Source organism: Dendrobates tinctorius, unplaced genomic scaffold (genome assembly GCF_039654945.1).
Source record: "Dendrobates tinctorius isolate UK_male_01 unplaced genomic scaffold, ASM3965494v1 ptg000293l, whole genome shotgun sequence".
NCBI classification, from domain to species: Eukaryota; Metazoa; Chordata; class Amphibia; order Anura; family Dendrobatidae; genus Dendrobates; species Dendrobates tinctorius.
Window position 1 is genome coordinate 27,185,514 of NW_027361960.1, and position 20,563 is coordinate 27,206,076.

A 20,563-nucleotide genomic window follows, 5' to 3' on the forward strand; every position below is an offset into this window, starting at 1 on the left:
TTCCCGCATGTGGCTGTGCACACCATGCGGAAAGTAAGCAGAACATTTGCGTATGGTACCCATGGTCCGGAGGAGAGGAGACTGTCCTCCGGGCTTTGGGTACCATATCCCTGTAAAAAATAGAATTTAAAATAAAAAATATTGTTATTCTCACCCTCCGGCGTCCCGCGCAGCCTTCCCGCCTCTCTCCACGCTCCCGGTCCCAGTAATCCTTTGCGAAAATGCCCGCGATGACGTCCGTTCTCGCGGGATCGCGAAGTCTCGCGGTCATTCGCGCGATGTCATCGCGAATTACCGCGAGACGTCGCGATCCCGCGAGAACAGACGTCATCGCGGGCATTTTCGCAAAGGAGTACTGGGAACAGCTGCGCGGGACGTCGGAGGGTAAGAATAACAGCATTTTTTATTTTTTTTTTACATTCTATCTTTTACTACTGATGCTGCATAGGCGGCCTCAGTAGTAAAAAGTTGGTCACACTCGTCAAACACTATGTTTGACGAGTGTGACCAACCTGTCAATCAGTTCTCCAAGCGATGCTACAGATCGCTTGGAGAACGCTAGCATTTTGCAAGCTAATTACGCTTGCAAAATGCTAGTTTTTCCGCGGGAAAATCGCAGGAATTTAAAATGCGATTTTCCCGCGGAATGGAATTCCGGAATTCTCGCGGTAATTTCCGCGAGAGTTCCGGTACGTGTGCACTTAGCCTTAGTGTCCTGGTGTGCTGTACATACGCATACTGAGTGTGTGGCACTTCACCAGCCAGGACACAAATGTTAGGTCGCAGGTCAACAAATTTAGAAAATCCTATTTTCACAGATTTTATTTATTTTTGTAAATATTCATAGATCTCTTCCAAATTAACAAGACCATCCTCTTTTGGACACTTGCATAGATATACAATCTTTCCTGCCAGGTATAATTCGTCTCACTTCATCGCTATTATAAAAATCTTTCGCTTTATCTGTTATAGATTTATCTAATGCTTTGAATGGCTTAGGATCAGGACAAGACATGAAACCTTTTTCTGTAATTAGAGATTTAGTTTTTCTTGCCATTCTATTGTTAATGTTAAATTCATTTTCTAATCTTTTGCATGTCCAACTCTTTGATAATGTAGTTAGTATCATGAACTGTTCACTTGCTGGGTTGTTTTTTTTTTTTGTTTTTTTTTACATCTTGGATTTGGCTGTGGCTCCTCAGCGCTTTATATTACTTCTGATCCTCTGTGCCATGTAATTTAAATTAGTTGTTGCTGGGGTGGTTTTGCATTGTGCACATTTAGTAGCAAGGGGAATTTTCACACAATGAAAAATTAAACGTTACAAAAATTATAAAACATATCGCCCACCTGGCAGATTGTTGAATGCTAATCCACTCTTTGTGCACACAGGAAAGTATATGAGACATCCTTGGCAGGAAGTGTGTTAAAAAATGTTTTTTTGTTATTTTGCAGAAAGGATCTGTTTGAAGCACAGTGCATGGTGGACAGCTTGTTCTCTTCCCAAACCGATTTGGAAGCTGATAATGAACTAGACCAAGCAGTGACCCAGATAAGTGTGGACTTGGTGGATGATTACCCAGCTTCTGACCCTAGATGGGCTGAATCTGTACCGGATGGTAAGATAAGAAACAAACGTTTGAATGTAAAGTAATATCTAAACTAAACTTGGATAATAGCCAGACATCAACAAAAGCTATTGCATATCCTTCCTCAATATCCACCTGTATGTGTCTTAGGAGATTTTTGCGTTCACACAAATGCCTTTTCAAAATATTTTATGGATGTTTTCTGCCCTAAACACATTGATGATTCGTGGCCTGTTTGTTACTATAGAAATGAGCAGCACCGTAGCTCAGTTGTTAGAACTGTTGTTTTGTAGCACTGCGAGGAGTTTGTATGTTCTCCCGTGTTTGCGTGGGTTTCCTCTGTGTACACCAGTTTACTCCCAAACTAGAAAGGGAATTTAGATTCTGAGCCCCAGTGGGGACATTGATGATGCCTGTAAAGTGCTGGGGAATACGATGTCACTATAGAAGTAAAATACATAAAATCAATAGAAACACACAATAAGCTGTAGAGCACAATGATTCATATGACATTTGTAATATTTTCCTAATTCTTAATGCCTTAGAACAATAAAAAAAATTTCAAGAGTGAGTGTATGCTTAAAAACGTATTCCCATCTCCTATCCCAATACGTTGGTGTAATAATAATAGCATAGAAAATACCTCAAATTTGGAATAGTGTAGTTTTTCTGATTCGCTATGTCTCTTTCCTTATGTGCAGTCATTGCAGAACCTTAAGTATCCATAGTTAGGACCACTGATATAGTGTCAGATAGTTGCTAGTGGTCGTAGCCATAGATACCGAAGGTCCTGAAGTGCCTGCGCATGAGGAAAGAGACATAGCGAATCAGAAAACTATACTACATTTCTTATTGGAGATATTGGCTAATATTATTATTTTAGGATAGGATCTTGGAGTCACTTTTTAGAAAACTTTTGTCCACAAGCTTAGTGTTAAAATGACAGATGTTTTCTCAGTTTGGTCCAGCACGGTGTCTCAGTCTGTGTCCTGATCTGTGTTGTTTAGCTGCAGCAGTTATGGAATGCAGCCAATCACTGTTCAGATGCTCGGCCAATATAGACATCATGAGCCTCTGAAGTTAGTGATTGGCTGCCTCGCTGTCGACAATATCTCACTGCTACAGCCAAACAAGACAGACCGGGAATGCAGCGCAGACACCGCACTACATACAAGGAGGGCAAGTACAGCATTTTTTTGTTAGTTTGTTTTTCAATGCCTGTGGACAAAAGATTTCTGAAAGAAAAACGACCCTTTTTATAACTGCCATAAAGAAATGGAATTGAATGAGGCATTCAGAAACAGCCCAGCACTCTTCATCAATCCCCTTGTTTTACTGTAGACCTGAACTCTCGTTCAGTGGGAGATCCAGTTGATGGACTTTCATTCTTGTAAATTCTTGTGATGCAGGTGTTGTTGTGATTCACGTGTAAGGGAGACATGTTACTTTTTTTAGTGTTAATATTCATCTGTTTTTATATTCTGCATAGAGGCCACTGGCTTGAGTAATACATCCCTCATTCTTTTGCATCAGCTGGAGGATAAAATGAAAGCACACTCGTTTTTCTTGGATTTTCTTCATCAGGTTTGTATATCAACACAAGCATTTATTTACAGTCTGTTTACAAAACCAACACAATGGTTATATACAGATAACATACTCCCTATGGGTGAGGGGCTGCTCCCTAAATGAAGAGCCTAGAGACTTGGAGCACCAAGCCTCAACGAAGAATAGAAGTGACAGAATACTCATAGTAATCTAAAAAGGTCTACATTTTATCAAGTTGTTATTTGAAAATAGATAATGAACAGGTACAGATGGGTTTATGGTGACACAGAACGTAACCATCATTAATGGCATATTAGCGTGTTAAAAAAAAAAGAGAGAGCAAAGAGCCATTACATACCTTATTGTTTGGATTATAAGACACACTTTTCCCCCCCAAATTACTGGTATCGTTGCTGCAGGCTGAGTTGAGGGGGTGTCCAGCGGTGCTGTGGGTGGTGCTGCGGGGGGGGGGGGGGGCGTCCGGAACTGCAGCCTGGTGCTTCTGCGGGTGTCCCCAGGGCTCTGCCGACATTTTGTGAAAGGCCAGAGCAGTTCTATGGTTTCCTGTGCAGTGGACTCCTGGAAAATGGCCACCTGGGGGCTGCACAGATGGAGATCTCATCACCAAGATCTCGGGAGATGAGAGTTCCTCGCCCCCGGCGGCCATTTTTCCGGAGTTCACCTCACAGGAAACCATGTAGCTGCCGGAGCTCTAGCCTTTCACAAAATGTCGGCAGAGCCCCGGCAGCATCTGAGACACCCGCAGCACCACCGCCGGGCACCCGGAGCAGCACCAGACACCCGCAACGGTTCGCCGCACATCGAAACACCCATCATCCCAGCCTGCAGCATCACCACACTTTTGCCTCCTCCAGCAGTGACCCTGGGACCCTGCTTCACCGCAGCCACCACCCCCGGTAAGCAAATAAGATGCTTGGATTATACGAAGCACCACCATTTTATTTTTTTTAAAAAAAATCCTATTTTTCTCCTCAAAATTTGGGGTTCGTCTCATAATTCAGAGCGTCTTATAATCCGCAAAATACGGTAGTATTTTACAAGAAAGCCTGACACACTGGACTACAGCTCCCAAGCCTGCGGAGGGATATAGGCTGCAGTGTTCTTATGATGTAGCTGGGGTCACTTATTCCTAATGTCTTACTTTTGCTTCTCTCTCTCTTCATGCTGTAATGGCTATTTGCCTAAAAACACTAGCAGTAATCCTTTTTATGAGTGATGCCGAATTTAAAGGACCGGTGAGATACATCTGAATGTCTTTACGTGGTTTATATATTTTACACTCAGGTTGGACTATTTCATCGTTTAAGCACTTGTGAAGTAAGAGGATCAACTATGGCAAGTCGTCTTTTGCTTTGTGAGCATGCAGAGAAGTTATCTGCTGCAATAGTTTTGAAGAACCACCACACTAAGCTGCCGGCCCTGGTTAACTCTACTATACAGCTTGCACTAAACAAGAGGATGTGCTCAGTCCCCCACAATCTTACTCCTGCCGATGTGTACTTCAGAGAGGTATGCTTAACTGGAATCCAAATGGTATTCTAAAAATACTTTTCATTTCAGATATTGTTTGACTAGATTCTTCCCACACCATGGAGATAGACTACTATGGCTAAAAAGTTAATTGACTTGCTAAGTATATTTGGATTTAAGTTGGGGAATATTATTTTTTTTTTATCTTACGAGGTCAATGCGCTGGACCTTCTATCCCTTCGGATGACAGGCTGAGTATAGTGAAGGACAAAGGTGTACGATGGATCGCGGGCGCTCCCTCTGCTGACAAGTTTGTCCATTAAGTATAAAAAAAAAAAGGTTGAATTTATTGCAACGTGTTTCAAAGTTTAAGCCTATGCCAATAGATGCCTGGGAAGGAGGTAGGTTCTACTCTGAAACGTGTTGCAATGCATTGGAAATTTTTTTATACTTGCCTCTTGGATTAACCTTTGTCAGAGGCAGCTCTCGGAAACCACTTGTGTCCTCTCTCCATTTGGTGCGAATACATCTGCCAGAGCAACAGCCATGATTGGATTATACAGCACTCCTTATGCACCGCCTTATCACATGTGCAACCCACCCTCCAACTCACCCTTACATGATGCCCACAGTGTTACACTGGGAGCGCCTTCTTATATTCTATCCCTATGGTGGCACACCTCTGTCTGATGGTGCAAATGATAGTTACCTAATCCGATCTATTGCTTTTTGCTAAATAATTTATACCAGAACATGAAGAGAGTATGGCTTACCACGTTTGTAATCCTGTTGCTTCTGATATTGGAAGAAACTGGTCTCAGGATATAGGAGTGGCGTTTGAAGTTACAGGCCATCAACTGGATTAGTGAGAAAGGTAGAAAAACTGCACATCCTAATTCCTTGTATGAAAACATCCAAATTTTGTAATCAAAGTGGAATAAAATGTGGATGTGTTTCACAAGGAATTGGGATGTGCATTTTTCTCTACCTTTTTCATTGCTAAACAAATTGTGGAAGATTTTAAGCTGGTTTTACGCAATCCAGTACAGAACTCTTCTCACTTTCTGCCAAAGTGAATAGGCTAGACAAGTGGCATCATTCAATGACCGAGACCATCACAGACCTACAGGCTACAGTACAGCATCACACAACTAAAATATTCACCTTCCAATAGCACTTCTATGATATAAAAAATACAAAGTTGGACCTAGTGTAAAATGTAACGAAAACAAGAATGCAATGGTTTTGGAATCTTTTACAACCATGTTTTATTCACAATTGAACAAAGATTAGAAGATGAAGGTTAGACATTTTTCCATTTCATTTGAAAGAATAATTTTAATTAGAAACTAATAGTACCCAAACAAAACTTTAAACAAACTTGACAAAAGGTTGGTAATGGTACTAATGAAAAATAGCTGGAGGGTCAATTTTCATGTAAGTAACAAGACTGTGTATAAAAATAGCATGTTAGAGGCAGAGTCTCGGAAGCAAAGTTGGTCAAAGGTCACCAGTCTGATCATCTACGTCTAAAACTTGTGGAAAAAATTCAGAAATATGTTCCTCAGCATAAAAGTGCAAATGTTTTGATTATCCTACCTTCTACAGTACATAATAAATTATTCAGATTGGCGTGTAGTGTATGTATTTAACGGGAATTTATCACCAGATGTTTTCCACCTAACTTGAGGGCCGCATAATGTAGAGGCACAGACCCTGATTCCAGCAATGTATCATTTACTTTGTGTGCTTGCTATAGTTTTCATAAAATTTCTGCTTTATCAGTAGATTCACTAGGGGAATAGTAAACCAGCTGCCATCTATTCCTACATTTCCTTGAGCTCAGTATTTCCCCACAGTATTTCCTGTTAAAGTTGATTTATGTTGGTGCTGTTTTTCAATATTTTTTTCTCATTGATCCAAGTCTTTGTCCAAAAATTGAATAGAAAACCAGAAAAGAAAAGTGAATGTTTTCTTCAATTTAGGTATCACAGATGGATATAATTTTTGAATGCCTGATTGACAAAGAGGAGACAGAGTTGCAGACTACAATCATGGATTCTGTTGAATGGGCTAATATAGTTGTTGAAGTGAACGTGATATTGAAGGTAATGGATGGACTATTACTGGTTCAGTTAAATAGATGTTCTGGTATTGTTTGTTTGTCCAAGTATACAAGTGAATTATAAGCTGGAAGATTTGCCTTTATGTCCATTCTCTAATATATGATATGTTTTGATGGTTTCTGAACCCCTGGAAATCTGTCTCTAGCATAAAGAAAATTAAAATCTTTACCATTCTTTATTACAGAGAATACTTTAACCTTCTATCTCTACTTTTATAGGATATGCTGCATGCAGCATGTCAGTACAGACAAAACAAAGCTTCTCTTTATAGAAGTGAACGCACAGATAAAGAACCAGAATATGTACCCTGGACTGGTATGTGAAATGTATTATGGGCCTTATTTCTGCTCCCCATGGATTTATTGATTTGATAGTACAGTACACCTTTTTATCTCCAGCTTCTAGTGCTATCCGTACTGTGATTACAAGTCAGCATAGCATAATTCTGAAGAAAGTCTATCCTCAAGCTGATTCCAGACTACGTATTGAACTAATAGAGCAGCTGGTGGCACTGCTAAATTATTTCCTTGATGATTATGTCACGCAGTTGAAATCTGTGGATCGACCAACTGATCAAGAAAGATATAGCATTTTGGAAACTGAATATGCGCAAAAAAGAACTGAACTCCTGGCTCCACTGTGTAAGTGAAAAAATGTGTTATGTATTGCTCTATAATGTCCGATGCTGTTAGTACAATTGTGGCCAAAAGTTGTTTTCCTGTATTTTTTTGGCGCCTTTCCAGACTGTTTCAATGGCCGCTTTTGCCTTCTGTTTTTTTTTTTTTATTTATTTTTTTTTTTTTTTTTAACGTATGCATAAAGTAGTTAGCAGTTCCTGTTTGGAAGCTTCCTGAAGAATGGTCACTTTTTAAAAAACTTTCAGCTTTGGAAACCTGAAGTCGATAGTTTCGTTCTTTTTAGTGCTTTTTTCAGGTTCGGTACAGAGAGTACAGGCCAGAAAAAGATGACATGTGCACATAGCCATAGTCTGATGTTTGTGTCGTTATTTAAGAACCAGATGGAGGCTCGATGCACCGGGAGGGTGGTAATGTCACAGGGGGGCAGGCTTTGCAGCGTTGAGAATCCCCCCCCCCATGTGCTCACCCACCTATCCACGCTCTTTCCTCATGTGCTGACTTCTCCCATCTGTACTCTCTTCTTTGACCTGTCTACCCCATGTGCTATCCCCTTTGTCTGCTGTCTCTCTCCTTCCTGTGCTGTGTTCTCCCCTCGTGCTGTCCCGTTTGAGCTGTCTCTCACCCCTGTGTCTGACTTTGTACAGAACATACCACAGCTCCTGGGCAGGGGAGGAAGCAAAAGACAATACTGACATTACAGCAGGAGATCGCAGAGGATACATTTTGTGAAGTAAAATATTGTTTAAAAACAGTCAGTGAAATATTTTACCTCACAAAATGAATCCTCTGTGATTCCCTGCTGTAATGTCAGTATTGTCTTTTTCTTCCTCACCTGCCCAGGAGATGTGGTATGCTCCGAACACAGTCAGACAGACAATTTTTAAAATGAACTTTCGTTCATGGGAAAACCTTTTTAATGTGACCGGCTTTCAGTGCCGGCAGACACGTCGCGCATCTGCTGCTGGGATCAGCCGAATGATTCACTGTGCCTGCACGGAATTCACGCAGGCGCAGTGCGACAGTGTTCCGCTGGTGGTACCGCGCAAGATGCTGCATGAGTGTGTGAGTTGCGTACAGCGTATAGAGTGTGTTACGCTGGTGGTACCGCGCAATAGGTTGGTACCAGCAGCAGTTTCCATATTGAGACACCCATCACTTGGGTGTCCCAATATGGCGGGCGATGAACTTCCTCCGCTTGAAATTCTGGGGTACGGTGACATCTGGACAGAACAGGAAATGAAAACATTACAAGGCAATTATATAAATATAAGCTTTTCATATGTTTTTAATATTTTGTTGACATACATCAAGTTTATGTAAGACTCTATTTAAATTGTTGACTCGTTTTTCAAGACTTCTGCCATTCACCTTGGAAAGGTAGATATCTGCTTCTGAGCCAAATCCTAGCTGATAGTAACCCATTCCTGTCTAATTTGTCTTGAAGTTTCACAATTTCTGTGTTTTGTTTTGCTTTTCAATGGGATTGAAATCTTGGAAGTTTCCTGACCATAGACCCAAAATTTAAAGTTTTGTTCACAGAACCACTTGGTTATCACTTTTGCACTGTGACATGATGTTCCATCTTGTTGGAAAAAGCTATTCATCGCCAAATTGTTCCTGATGGTTAGGGTAAGTTGCTTTTTAGCGATGTTTAGATGCCATTTATACTTAAAAACGTTTCAGTAAGTACAGGGATTGAACTGGAGCAAAGTTCTTGTCTGTGATGATGCTCCATTCAGTCTGTTTGGGACATCTGGAAGAATGATTGTCTGGAAAAGAAAAGATGAAGCACTACCATGAGTCCTTTGTATGATGACAATAGTAAAGCATCCTGAGACTATTCACAATTTTGCCTAAAAACACTGCCATGAATAATATCTAAACATCCTCCAAGAGCAACTTCTCCCAATGATCCAGGAGCAATTCCGTGATCAACAATGCTTTTTCCAGAATGATTCAGCACAGCACTAGGTCACAAAGCAAAAGTTATAATTAAGAGGCTCATTGAACCAACAACGGAATTTTTGGGTCCATGGCCTGGAAACTCCCCAGATCTCAGTCCCATTGTGAACCTGTGATTCAGTGCCCATGTGACATGAATTAGCCAATGAATGATGACCAGTGTTGAAAAAAGCCACATGTTAGACCCTGTTCCTTTTGTCACAATGGTGAAAACAAAGGAGCTATCTGAGAATATCAGAACTGCTATTAGCAAACACCAGATTTCCAAAGGGTATAAGGGTCCCATTTCACTTAGCGACGCACCAGCGATCCCGACAACGATACGACTTGGTAGGGATCGCTGGTGCGTCGCTAAAGATCGGTAGTAAGCTGCCAAACAGGCAGATCTCTTCAGCGACGCAGCAACAATCCAGCGATCAAACACAGCGATGCGCGCTGGCCAGTGGGACGCCGATGACAAAAAAATCAAAACATGGCCCAGGACATTCCTGCACGATCAGCGATATCCAGCAGGGGGGCCGGTCGCTGCTGCGTGTCACGTGTAGCGAGATCGCTGTTGCGTCACAAAATCGGTGACGCATTAGCGATCTCTCTGTGATTCGGGGCCTTAAGGCCATCTCTAAAGACCTTGTTATCTCAATTTTAACAGTGGGCAATGTTATTAATAAGTTTACCAAGTATGGAGCCATAAAGAACATCCTTGAACGTGGGGGAAAGAGGAAAATTGTTAAGAAATGGCTTCAAAGTTTGGTGCGAATGGCAGGAAAAATGCCACGTCAAACATCCAAAGACCTAAAGGCTAACCTGGAACAGTCTGGGGTCATGGTTTCAACAAGTAGCTGGACACTAAACCAAGCAGAGCTTTATGGGCAAAGGCCAAGTAAGAAACCATTGCTGAAGAAAAGACATAAAAAGGAACTATTGACCTTTTCCAAAGAGTACCTTGACAAACCATAATCTTTCTGGGAAAATGTTCTGTGGACAGATGAAACAAAAATAAAGCTTTTTGGCAATGCAAAGCAACAGTTTCTTTACAGACAGCACAATGAAACTTATAAGGAAAAGTATACCCTACCAACAGTTAAGCATGGTGGAGGGTCCATAATGTTGTGGGGTTGCATTGCTGCATCTTGGACCGGAAGCATGAAATCAGAGAATTATCAATAAATTTTAGCGCAAAGTCTCCTACCCAGTGTAAGAAAACTTTGAGTCAAAGATCATGGTTTCTCCAGCAAGACAATGACCCAAAGCATACATCTGAAAATACACAGGAATGGTTGAAAAAGGAAAAAAATGACGGTTTTAAAATGGCCAGCAATGAGTCCTGACCTCAATCCCATGGAAAATCTTTGGAATGAGCTGAAATCTGCCAAGAGCTTGAAAAAACTGCAAAGGAAGAGGGGAATGAAATACCAGCTGAGAAATGCAGGAAGCTTATAGATGGCTGCTAGAAAAGTTTGGAGACTGTCAACAATGCCGACGGGTGTGCAGCCAAGTATTAATTAGGGATGCCTTTATTGCTCCTTATTCAGTTTCTTCTTTGAAATTTCAATATGTAAGTGGAAAACAATGTTTTATTGTTGTATTACTTTGGACCAGTAATTAAAAAATTCCTGAGGCTATAACTTTGCCACACAATTCAAAAATATCGACCAAACAAGGCAAATCTTTATTATTCAACCACCACAACCCCTTTGTATACCAGACCAATTCCTTTCCCCTTAACCTTCCTCTCGAACATCACTGTTGGAGACCTTACTCCTCTCCTCTCCAAATCACACCTCACCACTTGTGCATTTGACCTCACCGACACACTTATCCCATCCCTAATCCATCTATTGAACCTATCACTAACGTCTGGTACCTTCCCTTCTACTTTAAAACGTGCCACAATCTCGCCTATCCTAAAAAAGCCACCCCTCAACCCAACTGCTATGTCTGGCAGCTATCTCCCCATATCGCTGCTCCCATTCGCTTCCAAACTCTTTAAGCAGCATGTTCACTCTGAATTTTCCTCCCACCTCTCATCTAACTCTTCGACAACCTACAATCTGGCTTTCGTCCCCACTATTGCACAGAAAGGCTGAGTGAAGACTGTCTTTTTAGCCCTGCGGATTTTTCCGCGCAGAATGGAAGAAATCCGCAGGTCAAATGACCTGCGTTTTTCCTGCGGATTTCTTCCATTTTTCCTGAGGTTTTCTTGCAGTTTTTGTGCGGTTTTCCACTGCGGTTTTCCCCCTGTGGATTTGGTGACAGGGGAGATGGAAAACCGCACAAAAGAAGTAACATGCTGCGGATTTTGTACTGCAGGAAAACCGCGCGGAAAAATCCGCAGCGTCTACACTACGGGGTTTTTTTTCATTGATTTTAAGGCTACTGTATATCACAATGCGGATATGCAACGTTTCTGCGCAGTAAAATCCGCTGCGGATCCGCTGCAAATCTGCATCGTGTGCACACAGCCAAACTGTCCTGACCACAGTTGTGAACAGCTTATTTACATCCAAATCTAACAGACCATCTTCTATACTCCTTCTAGCCACAAAAAATGAATAACTATATTTATTGAAAGATCACAATAAAAACAGATTAAACAAAATACACATAGAAATGGTACATACAAATGAAGGAGACATGAAGGTAGGCAGTGAATGGGTGTAGGGTCAAGAAATAGTGAGATCTGGGAAAGCTGGGTGGGTAGATATTATTAATGCACATGGACAACGCTAAATAGAGATCAGTACAAAAATCAGTGAGGTATATCCATGTGCCGGTACCACAACAAAACCACAGCACCCATTCAAAAGCTTACCCATGGTGGGTCCAAACGGCTGCAGCCCTTGACGTGTATTTCATGTGCTTGTTTCCTCAAAGTGAAGTAGAGAAAACTAGCATGCGAAGCGCATGTCAGGGGCTGCAGCGGCCTGGACCCACCATGGGTAAGCTTTTGAATGGGTGCTGTGGGTTTGTTGTGGTACCCTGCACATGGATATACCTCACTGATTTTTGTACTGATCTCTATTTAGCGTTGTCCATGTGCATTAATGATATCTACCCACCCAGCTTTCCCCAGGTCTCACTATTTCTTGACCCTACACCCATTCCCTGCCACCTTCATGTCGCTTCCATTTGTATGTACTGTTTCTACGTGTATTTTGTTTAATCTGTTTTTATTGTGATCTTTCAATAAATACATGTTTATTCATTTATTGTGGCTCGTTGCTACTCCGGTTTTTCTTAGTTTTTGATATTGTCTTTGGAGTACTCCACTGTACCTATATTCTTGATTAAATTGTGGGAGAGCCTGATATGAATATGCTCTTGATTGTCTTTGTATACTCCTCCTTCAAGACCTGTCCTCTACCTCTGACACAGTTAACCACTGCCTCCTGCTACCGATCCTCTCTTCCTTTGGTGTCAGACATTGCCATGGCCTGGATCTCATCATACCTTTTCAACCGCACATTTAGAGTCTCCCACTCCAACACTACCGCCTCATCCCACCCTCTGTTTGTGTCCCTCAAGGCTATGTCCAAGGACCCTTTCTCTTCTCCATCTATACCCTTGGTCTGGGACAACTCATAAAGTCCAATGGCTTCCAGTACCACCTATACGCTGATGACACTCAGATCTGCACCTCTGGTCCAGACGTCACCTCTCTGCTCCTCAGAATCACAGTGTGTCTATCATCCATACCCTCTTTCTTCTACTCTTGCTTCCTCAAGCTCAATTTGGACAAATCTGAACACATTATCTTTCCTCCATCTCGCGTATCTTCCCCATTTGATCTATCCATCACAATAAATGACATCACACTTTCCCCTGTACTGGTAATCTGCTGCCTTGGACTAACACTTGACTGTCATGTCTATCAAACCGCACATCCAACTTCTGCCACCTCCTGTCGCCTCCAGCTCAAAAATGTTTTCAGAATCTATCCCTTCCTCATCCCTTAATTTATTAAAATGCTTGTGCATGCCCTCTCCTCTGCCACCTCAACTGCTGCAACATCCTCTTCTGTGGCCAACCTGCTAACATTCTTGCACCTCTCCAGTCCGTCCTTAAGTCTGCTGCCTGACTAGTTCATCTCTCTCCTTGCTACTTTGCTGCTTCTCCCCTTTGCAAATCCCTTCCTTGACTCCTAATTCCCAGTCGTATCCAGTTCAAACTACTAACACTGACCTACAAAGCCATGCATAACCTGTCTCCTTTGTAAATCTCTGAACTAATCTCCTGATATCTTCTCTCACGTAATCTCCAGTCCTCTCAAGACCTCCTCTCCTCCACACTTATGCATTCCTCACCCAATTGCCTCCAAAACATCACCCGAATATCAGCAATCCTCTAGAAATTCTGTACACCAACAAGTCCGATTATCCACCACATTCGGATCTTTCAGATGGAACTTGAAAACCTATCTCTTCAAGAAAGCTTACAGCCTACAATGGCCATGCTGCCACTTCGGCACCATCGCTGCTATTGCAACCCCCCAAGCCGCTGCGTCTTTCCCTATCATCCTGTAGAATGTAAGCCTGCAAGTGCAGAGTCCTCTTCCCTCTGTACCAGTCTGTCATTGTTTGTTTACTGTGATATCTGTATTATGTACAGTAGGTCACCCCTTATGTACAGCGTCATGGAATTAATGGTGCTATATAAATTAATTTGTGCTTTGCAATGTCCAAACGACTTATGCATTTGTTTCTTCTTTTTGAGCTTCTTTTAAGCACTTCAGTCTTTGAAAGCTAAATTAAGTGACCTGATCATTCTTCAGTTAGCTTGGAAGTTGTTCACAAGCTTTTATATACAATTGAAAAAAAAATGTTGCCAGCTGCCAAAAAAGCACCAAGACAATACATCAGGAAATACACCAACAGCATTTAAATATAGCTAATTGTGCCTGGCATTGGGATAACGCATAAAAAATCCAAAGTGCACAAAGACAGAAGTTGGCTTAAATAATTTAAATGTTTTATCCCAATGCCAGACTCCTCTATATTTGCATGCTCATGTGAACACTGTCCACGACCTGAGGCCCAGCAGGGAAGTACTAGCACTAACAAGTGAGTGAATTGTTTTCTTTTTTCAGACTTTTTCTTTTCCTTAATGCCAGCATTTGCCTGAAGCATTTTCAACTTTGTAAACTCAACGGGCACATCGACGTCTAAAAATTGCCATGTACAGATTCCCTAATATATCCATCTAAATGTACTAATGCAGCCTGATACTAAATAACTTGCATTGTGTATTTCCTTCTGTTCTGCAGTGACACTGGGTCAGCATCAGTGGGCATCCAGTCTTGCTGAGAAATTTTGTGACTTTGATATCTTGGTGCAAATATGTGAACTCACTGACAATCAGAATAGACTTCAGCGATACATGACTCAGTTTGCAGATCAGGTTTGTGTTTTATCATTGACCCCTTTCCTCCGCAGCTAATTTTTGTTTAATTTGCATTTTTCTCTCCTATTATTCAAAGAGAGAGAACTTTTCTGTCAAGGTAGCTGTATGAGAGCTTGTTCTTTGCAGAACGACTTGTAGTTTTTAATTTCATTAATTGGAAAACTATTCCAAGTGGGATAAAATGGTAGAAAAAAATTGTTCTGCCATGGTTATTGGTGGTATAAGAGGGGTTTGTTTTTACTGTATTCTTTTTGTGGTAAAAATGTCATGGTAACATTGTTCTTCAGGTCCTTATAATTACGATACAAAACTTGCATGGATTTTTTTAAAATTTTAGTAAAATAAAAATCTGATGCTTTTGTTTAGAAAAAAAAATACAAATCTTTTTCTGAGACTTGCCGTCGATTTAGGTGTTTGCGGTCTTGTTTTTTGTGTGGATAGCTGACAGTTTTTTTGTACACCAATTTGGAATATAAACAATGTTTTCAGCCCTTTTTATTTTTAAAGTGATGACGAAAAAAAACTCAATTCCAATGTTTTTTTTGTTTGTTTGTTTTTTGTTACAGCCTTTACTGTATGAATTAATTTTTATAGACTTTATGGACGCGGCAATACAAAATGCTTGAAGAGTGATATGCCCTAAATTATACAGCCGTATGCTGCAATACCACAGTATGGCTGAGCTTTACAAGGGGACCAAGATGGCAGTGACAAGGGCCTTCAGCGGGCCATAGTAAACCATCGGGGCTGATGGGAACTTGTGTAGGCAAGCACTAACAAATGCTCCATTTAAATGTCTCCATATTAATAGCGTCTGTTGTGAATTCTCTTTCTGTGCTCCCGCTGGTGGTTACTGAAGATAGTGGAGCTGGTCAGATTGACAGAGGTGTTGCGAGTTCTTTCTGGGCTCCCTCTGGTGGTTACTGGAGGTAGTGGAGCTGGTCAGATGACAGAGGCTTGCCACCTGCTAATGATGATTGGAGATCTGGGGTTTCTGACTGGAGTATTTAAGACAGCTACTTCCTTCAATCCCTGCTGGTGATTTTCTTCCTGTGCCTTCTGAGGTCTGATGTCTCCTGCTCTGTTCCTGCATGGTTCAGCTAAGTGGTTCATTTGCTAATCTTTTTGCATTTGATCTGGTTTTGTCTATCTCTGCTTTGTGCGCGTCAGCTTGCTCCTGCTGGGGCTGTGCTGGATCACCGCCCATATGTTACTGCTTGTGTCAGTTTGTTCTGTCCCCTGTTATATTGGTCTCTTTTTGCTTTGCTTTCAGTATATACCAGAGTGCTGATATAGTGGGGACGAAGTAGTGTGACTTCAGTGTTTTTTTGAGCATCATACTTGTTTGTTTTTTTTCAGGGTTTTTTGCATGATTGCAGACAGTGTCTTTCCTGTCAGTTTAGTCCCCATCATTTGCTCCGTATTCTTCTGCCTGCGTTTGTTTTCATCTTGTCTCACCGACAAGGGTTTGGGGGCTATCTATTCCTTTGGGGTCTGCTCCGGGGCAGTTTAGACTTCACCTTTCTTGCTTTAGGCTGAGTTAGCTCTCCGGCTGTGCCGAGGCGTCTAGGGCATCGTAGGTACGCTCCACGGCTACTGCTAGTTGTGTGGATAGGATCAGGGGTCTGGAATCCGCTTAGTTACCAACCTCTCTGGTTTTCTGGTGGCTTAGCCTGGTCCTGCTATCCTCCTTGGTGACCCATTCATAACAAGCGTCATTTAAATGGTTAACAGCATTTCTTTATCGCCTTATTGGGGGACACAGATTACCATGGGTGTATGCTGCTGCTGCTAGGAGGCTGACACTATGCAAAACAAGAAAATTAGCTCCTCCCCGGCAGTATACACCCACCGACAGGCACTAAGCACCTCAGTTTGTGCTTAGTGTCTGTAGGAGGCGGACCGGGATCTCCCCAGATCCGCATCTAACAATTTTCTTTTAGGTTTTGTGTGTGTATATTAATCTTTTCTCATTTATTTTCCATATTATACACCGGGAAACGGGGTAAATGTTCACCCTGCTTTCCCATATCATGCGGCTGAGCGAGCAATGTGATGTTACCCACATCGCAACTCTCAGGACCGCAGGCAGGACCCTATCACCCTCGGGTGCTACGGGCTGACTTCAGGTGGCGGGTCCTAGCCAATTCCCCTCCTCACCCCTCTCCCAGGACAGGGCTGAGAGGAAGACGGCGGTCACCGGCGGTGACTATCCCTTGCAGGCAGAAAGGTTTGGCGCCGTGTTCTGCACTATTCAGAGAGAGTGCGGGGCAGAGGACATTCGTTCCCAGCGGAACCCCCTCATCGCGGGCCCCTATGGTCATCTTCTTCAGGAAGCATGTGGACGTCAGGTAAGCAGCCTAAAGGGCTACCATCAGTCCCATGCACGTGCCTTACAGCCTGGTAGCAGAGTCTTCTTTGAATCTCCCGCCCATTCTCTGCAGCTGCGCGCTTCTCTGCAGCCACGCGCCTTTCATCTCCCACGCCGGGTGCCCTTCCCCTGAAGCAGCAGGCAGAGGGTCCTCTCTCCCTTACTTCCCTCATCCTTCGCGGCGTCACGGGCTCCGGGGGCAGAAACCGGCGCGGCGCTGATTTTACTTTCACTTTCGGTTCTGCTCCGGTGCGCGCCCACTACAGAGCGCGCGCTTTGTTGGCGCCATTTCTCAGCCCGTCACAGGACTGTGGATCCTCTCATCTCCTCATGACCTGCCCCCCCCCCCGCAGGTCACGGCCAATCGCGCAGCGCTGCCGCCCAGCGCCGCCCATCTCTAAGGTCCTGCGCCTCTCTGATTCCTCGTGTGAGACACGCCAGGGATCTCAGCTTTGGGGGCACTTCTGCTGTTCTGCTGCTCATCAGATAACGGTGCTGGTGACGGTAGGCTCTTATATTTTTCTGAGCCCCTAATTTTAGCTCCCGCGGCAGTACTCCCTATTTAGATACTGGCCGCAGTAATTCTGAAGTCCTTGCATATGTCCAACCATGCAGGGGCTCCTATACCCACCGCTACCCACTACGCCTGCACGTGCTGCAAAAAGAAATGGGCGTCAGGACAGTTGTCTACCTTCTGCCCGTCCCGCAGGCCTTCCGCGATGTCTGCCCCACCGGTGCACCCGAGTCCCGGGATGAGCGCACCCCCCCTCCTCCAGAGTGGGCTGCTGCAATGTCTCTCAGTCCTCGGTCCAGGCCTTAGAACGACTTTCGCAACTATCTTCAGCCACCTGTGTTCCGACCGCCTCTCACGGTGAGTCGTCTGCACCTGACCGCGACCTCCACAGGGACAGGCCGGGTAGGATTGCTAGGACGCGCGTTATCTCTAGCTCGTCTTCCAGCTCGCAAGGTCCGTCCGCTCCACCCAGGCTACTTTCCTCGTCCCCCTCGTCAGAAAACGACCTTAGGTCAGTCAATGTCTCTCAATCGGGATCTGACTCAGACGCAGATAACATGTCCAAGACTCAGGACATGGTCGATAGTCTCATATCGCCCATTTTCAAAACGCTCGAAATAAAGGAAGAAAAAGCTACTCTTCAGGACGGCTCCGTCCTCTTTAAATGAGCGAAACCTTCCTCCCGAACCTTTCCTAACCACAAAGAGTTCGAGACCACTTTATCCAAACACTGGGAGCCCTTTGAGAAGCGTTTCTCAGGCCGCAGGTACGTAGACGCCCTGTATCTATTCGATGCAGACCTTCTTACAAAATGGACGAAAGCTCCCGAAGTGGACCCATCAGTTTCTCATCTATCCTCTTTGAAGCATCCAGCGCCTCTTTCTGCCCTATTTTTTTTTTTTTTTTTTTGCTTTTGCCTGGGTGCCAAAAGTCATTTCAGCTTGGGCAAAAATTCTTCGCAGGGGCATTCTGTCATCTGCCCCTCAGGACGAGTTGGCTGGTCTGGCAGACCAAAATAATCATGCGGGTAAATACCTTTTGGCCGCCGCCTTAGATGCGGCCGGCTGTGTAGCAAGAGCTAACAGCAACATAGTTGCTATACGCCGTATTCTATGGTTGAAGTCTTGGAGCGCGGTTACCACCTCCAAGAAGACGCTCACTAACCTGGCATTTCTAGACTTTGTCGCCAAGCTGGATCGGAATAATCTCCGATGCCACAGGTGGTATAAGTACCTCTCCGCGGCCGTTTAGGTCCTTTCGTCCCTTCCCTTCAGCAGAAGGATCATCCCAGCAGGACCGGCCCCTCTGTCTCCAGAGATCGCAGAAAACCATCGTACAGCTCCCCGCTGGAGATCAAGAGGCCAACTCTCCAGGTCCTCGGGCTCCCGTTCCGGTAGATTTTCCTCAAAGTGACGGGTCACCCACACCCGGAAATTCTTCCAGGGTGGGAGGCAGACTTTCCTCTTTCATGGACGCATGGCTGTCTGTTGTCGACGACGCTTGGGTCAGGGAAGTCACCATGTCCGGATACAAATCAAATTTTTCCCGTCTCCCATGACGGCACACATGAGAGAGGGGATCCGCCCAGTCAGGACAGGAACCCTACTGAAGATAAAAGGGCGGTACCTCTCCCTCGCTTCAGTTGGGTTTCCTGTCCTGACAGGGACCCGTGCTGAAGACAGCAGGTCACACTTACCTGCCCCTCTCCCGTGCCGGCGTAGAAGATCAGGCTGGGCTCCTGAGCGCTGGGTCCTCCGGGGCTCAGCGTCCGAGCGGGCGCAGGAACAGCACGGCGGGGGTCCTGGGGCTCTGCCGTGGCTGCCGCGCCGCCCTCTCCCCCTCTGCCGGTGATTCCCTACTCTGGAGCAGCTCAGGAGCGTTGAGGGAGCGGCCGCTTCCGGGTCGCGCTCCTCTGATGTCACGCGCAGGGCACGCTGGGGAAGGGGCGTGCCCGCGTGACGTCAGAGGCGGCGCCGACAATCCAAGATGGCGGCGCCCATGGTGAAGAACACCGATCGGTGGAGAGAGATCCCGGCGGTATGGCAGGGGGGGGAGGGGCTGTGGGGGTAACCGGAGGAGGCGGAGAGTGCAGTGGATCCCCCTTACATAAGGGGGATGACCACAGAAGACGCACTCACGCCCAAGGCTTCAGAATGGAAGTGGGGCAAGACGAGCAGCGTCAGCAGCAGCGACAGCAGCAGCGTCAGCAGCAAGACCTCTCGCCAGATGCCAGGCCGAGCCACCAACATACCAGGAGCAGTCGCTCAAGTGGTGGGAGCGGCAGTCATAAGCGCAATCGGCATGACTCTGGGACGTCCAGGAGAAACGTCACGAGTGCATCTGAGGAGCCTCCGAGATCGGTACCCCTGATTGACAGCGGTGGTGAGTGATCTACGTGAATGTCACCCTTATGGTAATGGGGTTCCATTTTTTCTGTTTGATCACTAGGGGGCGAGGAAGGCCAGCAGCAAAACCAAAAATAGAGAATGCGCCCTATGTAAAAACCCGCTGGCAGATCAGTGGCAGAAAGATCTCTGCGCTGACTGTATTAACAGGACTATACAGGAGGAGACCCCTGATTTGGTGACTAGTCTGAAGGAGTTAATACATCAGGAGGTGAAAGGTTCCCTAAAGGCAGCCCTTAAAAAGAAAAGAAACCGTAGAAGGAGCTCCGATTCAGAGGCCTCGCCAAAGCAGAAGGGGCGGGATAGATCTTTGTCCCCCTCCACCTCCTCTTCCTCTACGCAGTCCTCAGAATCCTCCTCGGACAGCGATATAGGCGGCCGTCCATGTTTCCCAACGGAGGACATAGAAAAACTGGTCAAGGCCATTAGAGCTACAATGGGCCTTAAAGAAGAAAAAACTCCCAAATCATTAGAGGATGTAATGTTTGGAGGACTGGAGGAAAAGCGAAAGCGTACCTT

At 44.5% G+C, this 20,563-nt stretch overlaps 1 protein-coding gene across 2 annotated transcripts in view; it reads left to right on the plus strand.

The window, feature by feature from the left end:
* NUP133 (nucleoporin 133) overlaps positions 1 to 20,563 on the plus strand; it is a 229,424-nt gene that overhangs the window by 159,665 nt on the left and 49,196 nt on the right. For both annotated transcript variants that reach the window (XM_073560207.1, XM_073560208.1), the window contains exons 13-19: positions 1,456 to 1,619; positions 3,079 to 3,173; positions 4,443 to 4,667; positions 6,614 to 6,736; positions 6,973 to 7,069; positions 7,153 to 7,395; positions 14,618 to 14,751. In XM_073560207.1, the coding sequence (XP_073416308.1) occupies positions 1,456 to 1,619; positions 3,079 to 3,173; positions 4,443 to 4,667; positions 6,614 to 6,736; positions 6,973 to 7,069; positions 7,153 to 7,395; positions 14,618 to 14,751 (1,081 nt within the window). The remainder of the gene's footprint in view (positions 1 to 1,455; positions 1,620 to 3,078; positions 3,174 to 4,442; positions 4,668 to 6,613; positions 6,737 to 6,972; positions 7,070 to 7,152; positions 7,396 to 14,617; positions 14,752 to 20,563) is intronic.